The 8,730-nt window shown below is 38.4% G+C and overlaps 1 protein-coding gene across 1 annotated transcript; it reads right to left on the bottom strand.

Moving 5' to 3' along the window:
* Nucleotides 1-180: 180 nt before the first annotated feature.
* Nucleotides 181-1,429, bottom strand: LOC103749437 (isopentenyl-diphosphate Delta-isomerase 1-like). Its single transcript, XM_008852325.3, is given in 2 exon segments — nt 181-1,244; nt 1,247-1,429. Coding segments are annotated over 2 exon segments (681 nt in total). The 5' UTR covers nt 1,374-1,429; the 3' UTR covers nt 181-690.
* Nucleotides 1,430-8,730: the final 7,301 nt, after the last annotated feature.

Genomic DNA, 8,730 nt, shown 5'->3' with positions numbered 1-8,730 from the left:
ATCCGGACTGCATATGTACAAACTTTGCTTTGGTGTTAACTCCTAAACAACACAGTATAACTACTATTTACATTAGCATGTACACTGCGTTTGGTCTTAAAACCATGTGCACAAGTTAAAGGCAACTATATATCACCTTGTATAAGATGTGAGCATCCAGATTTTTGGTTACAAAGGGGGCCTGAAAATTAATTCTGTATGAAGACTGGGGGATGACTAGACACCACTTACTTTCCCTTGAACACGCTAGGCCTGCTATTATTGTTATAAATTATTTCCCATTTTGGAGATTCAACAATCCACGGCCTTACGCCTTCTAAGCACTCAAACTACCGCTGATCTGCATGCCTGGCTCTGCCCATTTAATTTATTAGTTCTGTTTTGAAGTACCTAAGAAAAGTTTCCTTTGCTCACTTTTCTGATAGGATAAAACTGAATGGTATATAAAACACCTGGTAAGTGGCAAAGTGTTCTGAAAATGTGTGTAAAATGTAAAATATAGTTTTATGTATGTCAGTCCTGTCATAACCATATGTTTGGGCAGGCTAAATTAAGTTTTATTTGCAGTACCATTTTGCAATAACTTTTCCTAAGAGGGAGCCCAACTTAAAACAAAGAAAGAAAGAAAAAAAAACCCAACCAACCCAAACCCCATTCTTATAAGGAAAATCTTCAATTCATTTGTACAATTCATAGCCTATGTATTTTCTCATGGTCAACAAACTGGCTCAAATGGCTTAAGTTCTCCCACCATTTAAAGAGAAAAGTGTCTGTAATAATTTTAAACCACGGAGTTAACTTAATTTCACCGCTGGCTGCTTTTTTCATAATTTCTTTGAGTTCTTCCTTTGATACATAGCAATAGCTTTTAATCTCATTGGGATCTGGATTCAGCGTTACATTCTTCCTCAGAAACAAAATATAGTCAATTTCATGGTCACCCCAGATACCATCAGATTGAGCTTTGTAGTAAATTCGTGTTAGATAATTCATTTCATTTGGATCAACCTCTTCTAACGGTATCCCCAATTCAACTTTTAAACGCCTCTGTGCTGCTCGTCTTACACCAATGGCATTATTTTCTTCAAGCTCATCTGGATTACTTAAGGGATGACTACAGCAACTATTGGTAAAACAACCTGGAAAGGTAATTTTAGCATCCGACCTCTGCTGTAACAGGAGCTTGTTTTCAGTATTAAATAAGAAGACACTAAAAGCTCGATGCAATAATCCTTTGTCAATTTCTCATTCAGGTGACAATTCTTCTTGGTGTCAGCTCCAATTTGATTGTCATTTTCGTCGATAAGAATGCACATCTCTGCTAGAAGCTGAACCTGTTTTTCATCTAGATGACTGGTCTCTATTTCAGGCATTATGACAAAATGTCTGCTCTGACCTAGAACACTGGACGCGCCAATCAGCTGGAGGCATGGCCAGGGCGGGACCCAGCCACTCAGTGGGGAAGGGGGGAAATCTGCGTGATGACGTCAGACGTCTTGGAAGGCGAGCCGGGGCAGCTCTGGTCCTCCCAGCTCTTCTTCTGGGCTCTTAGGGCCTCAGGAGGAGACACAGAGCCTTGGAGGCTGGTGGGCAGAATGGGGCTTCAATCTAGCCGGACAGGCCTGTGGGGGCTCCCCCGACTCCAAGGCCCCACTGGACAGTCTCCATATTGACTTTCCAGTGGCTGTCCAAAGTGGCAAACTCATGGCTACCTCACTCCCCTTAGTCCCATCCCCTCTAAATACATTATTTTAAGGAATATTAAAGATGATTTTCTTTTCCTTTTCATATGATTATTCATAATGTATTAACATTTAGAAATAAATTTTGATGATACAAAAAATCGAAAATTCCATTTATTCACATAATAAAGAATTGAAACTCTTGCCCTGTTCCTTATCCTAGAGGAGATACTGTCAATCATAGTGGTATGTCACATGTAGTCTTTATTGTGTTGGCATAGGATCCTTCTATACCTAATGGATTCAGGGCTTTTATTTTCTTTTATAAAAGAATGCTGAATTTTACCAAGGTTTATTTTGCACCTGTTGAGGTGATCATATGATTTTTATTCTACAATCTGCTTACATGAAATAATGTGTTCATTGATTTATATTTCCTGAAACTTTCTTATGTACCTGGCACAAAGCCAACTGTATCATCAAAACAAAATATAAATTTGACTTAAACATTTTGAGACATTTTTGTAATTTCTTGTAGCTCTGTTGCATGGTTGTTGAATGTAAACTTCTTAAATGACTGCTTTGTATGTTCTGTCTAGAGGGTGACCAATAAAATGGTACTTTTGGTTTTAAAAAATGAGATTATAATATCAGACCTTTTAATATTTTTCTTAGTATGTATTAATATACACAATGATGATCTTCTCTTGATATGTCAACATAATGTATTCTGATCATTTTCACTTTCTTTTATCCTCTTTAGTCCCTTCTCACTCCCACTAATGCCCTTCCTCTCCTATACTAGCTCCCTTCTACTTTCATGTCATTTTTGTCTATGGATGACCCAGTGGCTGGTGAGGTGGAACACATTTTCATGTTTATTGGCTATTTATATTTCTTCATTTCAGAACTGTCTGCTCATTTCATTAGTCTATTTGTTGACTGAGTTGTTTGTATTATTGGTGTTTAGGTTTTTTAAAGCTCTTTCCTTGTTCGGGATATTAATTCTCTGTCAGAGGCATAGCTACTAAATATTGTTCTCTCATTATGTAGGTTGTTTCCTCATATGGCAAGTGTGTCGTTTGCTGTGAAGAAGCTTTTAATTTCAATAAATCCTATTTGTCATTTGTTGGTGTAATTTCTTGTGCAACTAGAGTCCTATTCAGAAAGTCCTTGTCTATGGCCAGATCTTAAAGTGTTTTCTTTACTTTTTCTTCTATTCATATTAGAATTTCAGATCGTACATTAATGTCTTTGATAATTTCAAATTTACTTTCATACAGTGTGAGAGTTAGGGCTCTAGTCTGATTCTTCTACATGTGGATATACAGTTTGACCAACACCGTTGGTAGAAGAGGATGTCTTTTCTCCAATCTATACTTTTGTTAAAATATGGTGACTATAGCTGGTAGGTTTATTTATGGATACTTTGTTCCTAGATTTACATGTCTGTCTTTTTGTTTGCTATTGTTTTTACCAGTACTATAATGATTCTGTCGTGCAACTTAAAATTAAAAATGATTACTGTCCCCCAGGTGACTGGTTCCTCTGAGGGGCAGGGCCTGCTGCAGAAAATGGACTGGGGATGGGTTTACTGTGCCTTTTGGGGATGGAAGCCACGAGCCAGGAGGAAGTCATGCACAGGTGTGGAGAGAGAGATGGCCCTGGCACCTCACCCATGGGGACTCGAGGGGGGCAATTTACCAACCTGGCAAGAGACTGCAGGCCCAAGATGCATGGGCAAAAGTTAATGGAGACTATGGGCAGTCTGGGGGAGCATCTAACATGGTGGTCTCTGAGCCATGGCACAAGAGAGTGCTTGTCTCTGTGTAAGTTCCCCCATTTACCTGCTCCCTACCCGAGGGCATAAACCATAATAAATTCACATAAACATATATTATATGGCTTGTCTGATCACACAAGAGACCCTGAGAGAACTCTGGCGACAGTTACAAATTCAGAAAAATCACTGATAGATCTTAAAAACGTACATTGCACCAAATTAGAGCATTTAAAAGAAATGTAAAATTTCCTAGGCTCTTATGTCCTACCAAAGTAAACAAAGATGAGGCCAACAACCAAGTACTGAAGTACAAGGCTCCTCTGCTGGAACTCAAGGGTACAGCACAGGCAAGGAGTGACTGTGTACTCCTACTCTCCTGCATCCTTGCTCTACTCTCTGAGGCTCATTTCATCAAGACAGGACCTCACAAAGAATTTCTGGGGAAATTTGATACCCGGTCCTCCCTACCTTTTCTGATGCTCTCGTTTTCACATTTCTTGTGCATCATTTGACATTTCCCACATAAAACTCCCCTTAATTTCCCCCAAATCTATAAAGATATTAAAATCTAACCAGATAAAGCAGGAAAAAGCATCAGCTGTCATGGACAATGGATGATTTAAAATTCCATCTCAAAACCCCTGATACATTGAGGAAGCATTTAACTGGGAACAGAACAGCAGTAGAGACTGCTCATTAACCCCTGCTGTTGGCAGTGCCTTTTCTGAAGTATATGAAAATGTAGAGGGATGGAGCAAAGCTTTCAGATCTGTAGGTTTCATGGAGCAAGCAGCTTACCTTGACTGCATGACAGGAATGTCAGACATGAGTCCAGGATGAAATATGCTCTGCTCTGAGCCTTGCTGAGCAACAGACTGTCTTACACTTGAGGAACAAAAGAACAATCTGTATTGAAGTTCAAAGAGGAAAAGTCTAGGAGTGGTGAAAAAATGTCGCCTTGACCTTCCACTAGGTCTCCTCTCTCAGTTACTGATTTCAAGAAGGCTGTCTGAGACACCTTATGCTCCATTCCTTCTCCTGAGTGCTTAAGAATTTACAAACACCGATGAGGTAATGTAAAGACAGCTTTGGCTCTTACTGAGGGACCATTTCTGGTAGATTTGTGTAACAATCATTTTGTTTGTTTCTACTGATATAAAAGGAGTAGCTTATATTAAGAGGTATCCTTCTCATGGAAAGATACTTCCCTACTGGCAGAGACCAAGATTTATTGTCAGGCTAAGTGGTGGTATGTCTTTTATGTATAAAAACAGATACACAGAAATGCTGGAAATAAATGTCCCCTTTTCCTAGAACATACTGTGAATGGTCACAGGTGAGATAGATAATCTTCCCACATACAGAATGGGAAACTTAATTTTTTTTTTTCTTTTCAAACAGCAGCCATATGCCTGATTCCCATGGCCCCGAGCAGCCTGAGAAGGAACAGTGCCTCTCTAGAAGTTCAGATTGGCTAATGGGAAAGAGAGGGAAGCAGGAACAGTGATAGAATGTGAACCTCGAGTGGGTCATCTGTGAGGCCAGGGAAGGAGAGGTGCAGAACAAGACATGGCACATCCCTGCCTGAAAGAGTGAGGGAAGCAGTTTAAAATTTAGATAACTTGAGGCCTCCCTTAGCACACTGCTGCATAGGAAAGAAGAATAAACCCAACTTTCCTCTCTTCCAGTACTAGTTCTCCTCTCCTTTTTTCTCTTCTTCTCCTCAACTTCACACTGTCCACTCTTTTCTCTCTGAACTTCCCTATTGACAGATTCCTACTCATGCTGTCTGATGTGCTTTTCAGGATGTTAGTCTCCTGAGAAGCCATCTATGTACCTAGTCCTATCTTGAATTTCCTCTTCTTAAGCTGAGCAGGAGAACTTTGCCCATTTCACAAACAGCTGCAAAGTCCATACTGCCCTTCTTCTCTTAAGTGTGCTTTCAGATCAATCAGGTTTTTACTCCGTATGGGAAAGCAGAGCCTTCAGCTGCTTTCTTATTCTGCCTCTACTTGCATCCTCTGGCCTGCCTTTAGCTTCTGCTAGCTGGTTGGATTTTGTATGATTCTTTTGTAATAGTAATGTTTCTTTTCCTTTCTAAATCTAAGAATGTAATACAGAGAATTCTTCTTCACCTTCTTTTCTTCAAGCATGGATTCAAGTAGACTTAGGATACACCAGAATATTGTTAAGGATCTATCTACTCAACAGAAAAGAAAGACAAAATCATGAAATTTGTAGGTAAGTGGATGGAATTAGATGCTTAGTCAAGTAACACAGACTCAGAAAATCAAGCAACACATATTCTCTTTTATTTGTGAATCCTAGCTCTAAATCCTTAGATACAGGTGTACTTATCACCATTCATTAAAAATCTTTTTACAACAGACAGAGATTATTCCAGAGTTCTACAACTGGTCAAATGAAGAGAATATGTGTCTGTATGATGCCCATCCCAAAGTGACACATCTATAATGTAACTTCTAAGGCTCCCATGAAACAAAAGGTCATTTTGATTATTGTCCTTCATAAATGGCTCAGATTCTCTAAAGTACCAAAACATAACTGTAAGACTAATTTCTCCTCTGTGACTTAGCCTTCTGTGGGTGAAGCCATCCATCTATGTCACCCTCTTGGGACATGAAAGAAAACAGAGAGGGGTATTCTGCTGCTCATTCAACTTACTCTATGTGAACGACAAGACATTTGTCTTTCAACATCAATAAAATATAGAAGGCTAACTGACTTTAAAACAGGGTGAAATATCAGTGCTTTCATGTTTTCTTGCCTGTACTCTGGCATCCTTACCCCCACTGACCCCTCCATGGCATAGTCAAGCTCAGCAAACATTTTCCTTTCTCTCCCATTTGTTTGTTGGACCAATACATGCCACTACCCTCAGTATATTCCTTCCTCCTTTAATAAAAATAAAACAAAAGCACTCTTTTATTTGAGATGATTTCTATGATTTTTTGTACACACACACGCACACACACACACACACACACACACACACACACTATATATTATATAATCAGTGGTGAAGAACAAACCCAGGGCATTGCACATGCTAGAAAAATATTCTCCTTTAGTCTGTAGTTTTTTGAAGTTAATTCCCAAGAGTGTAATAGTCTGAGGCAGGAACTGTGGAATGGTGGCAGTAAAGAGTGGAGAGTTTATGAAAGTTACTGAAGCAGTGGAATTAAATTGAAACATATATAAACATTATACAGCTAGAAACCTCTTAGCATCATATGAATACATTTCCACGTGTATTTAAGACATTGCAGGCAGATCCTGCAGATACCATCTTTGGTTGAAATTTTTTTTAAATGAAATTAATCTTAGGTGTTAATTTCTCTAACCCTCCTTTTAAAAAAATACTTATTATTACAAATTCACTGAGTGAAATGATGGGCTTCATGATATTTTTGTTATATGTGTCATATAACTTGACCCATTACTCTCTCCTTTTAGTCTCCTTTCTCAAGTAGTGTCCAATTTTCATGAGCTCTTTGTGTGTGTGTGAGTGTATGTGTTTTCTGTAAAATGTAGGCTCCACAATGAGAAAATACATCAAATTTCTCTTGTGATTTTGCATATTTGACTTAAAATGATGATCTCCAATTCTATTCCTGTTATACTGATGAAATAATTTTACTCTTCTTTATGGCTGAATGAAACTCCACAGTGTATGTATAATGGAAGTGGTAATTAAGAACTTTGGATCAGGAAGAGCTCCTAGGCAATAGATATGATGGGGAGATAAGCTGAAGTCTTCTCCCCGACCGACCCTCACCTCCTGTGGCTACCCAGGATAGAAGTCTTTTGTTCTCCAAAGTTTAGAAAACTCTGAAATAGGAGAGGTATGGGGGAGGTGAGCAGGAGTCTTCCTCAGTCCTGCCCCCCATGGTGGACCTGGAAGGAAGTCTTTGTAACCCCTGCTGTCATACCTTGTTTTGCTTAATTATCACATTATCTTTTACTTAATTACCACCTACGGTGCTGCTCTGTCTTTACTTGTACTTCCTCATGTGAATATAAAAAACCCCTAAAACTGGAGGAGGGGACTGACTCCTTTATGGAAGGATGGAAGGATCCATTGGTCAGTCAGCTAGCATAAAATTAAATCCCGCTCCTCACGTGACTTTGGCTGCTGGTCTCTGATTTTCCCTTAATATACTATTATATTTTCTTTAACCATTTAGCTATTGATGAACACATAGACTGATTCTGTATCTTAGTTGTTAGGAATAGTGCCATGATAAACATTGATGAGCAGGAATTTCTGTGGCATGGGTTTATTCCCAGGAATATACCTGAATCATAAGGTTCTTCTAAGGTTATTGTTTGTTTGATTAGTTGGTTGGGAGTTTTGTTTTTGTCTTGTTTTGAGGTGCTGGGGATTGAACTTAAAGCCTTATGAGACACATATTCTAGTACTAAGCTGTATCATCAGCCCTGTTTCTAGATTTCTAAGGAAACTCCACACTGACTTTCACAGTGGCATCACTAGTCTACCTCCCCTCAGTAGTATATTAGGATTCCTTTTCCCCTCGTCTTTGACAACATTTGTTATTCTTTGCTCATTTTGTAATCATGATCATTTTGATGCTGATGGAATCTTAATGTAGTTTGTATTTGCATAACTGACTGCAAAGGACGTTGAGCATTTTGTTCATGCATCTATTGTTTATTTCTGTTTCATCTTTTGAGAAATTCCTGCTTGTTTCATTTGCTTATTTATTGAATGGATCATTTGAGGGGGTTAAACGTTCAAGTTTTTGAGTTCTTTTATATATTCTAGATATCAGTTCATTGTCAGAACTACAACTGGCAAAGATTTTTTGCCCCATTCTGTACGTTGTCTCTTCACTCAAGTTATCTTTGTATGCAGAACTTGGAAATCATTCCAAGGACTGACGAATGAGATTACAAGAAACTAAAATGCCTCTGCAATGTGTATCTATCTTGCTGAAGTCAAATTTTGTTTAAAAAAGTGTATAGATAAATTCAAATCACAATTTGAATATTTTAATAAAATCATGAGTGGACTAAATTTTAAGTTGTATCCCAAGCACAGTGGATTAAAGATCAAAAGCATATACTGTTCAAAAAGAACATGAAAACTATACAATTAGGAAGGGTCACACATGTGCTTTGTACAGAGAGCCCTCGTGGGTAATAGCAAATCATGCAAAACCAATGAATTTTAAATGCAAATAATGAGATGTAAGTTCCTAGGTGAAACATTGACAATGAAGT

The sequence above is a fragment of the Nannospalax galili genome, unplaced genomic scaffold, assembly GCF_000622305.1.
Source record: "Nannospalax galili isolate Female #2095 unplaced genomic scaffold, S.galili_v1.0 scaffold726, whole genome shotgun sequence".
In the NCBI taxonomy this organism is placed as follows: Eukaryota; Metazoa; Chordata; class Mammalia; order Rodentia; family Spalacidae; genus Nannospalax; species Nannospalax galili.
Note: the sequence above shows the minus strand (reverse complement) of the source record. Positions and strands in the feature narration are given on the sequence as shown.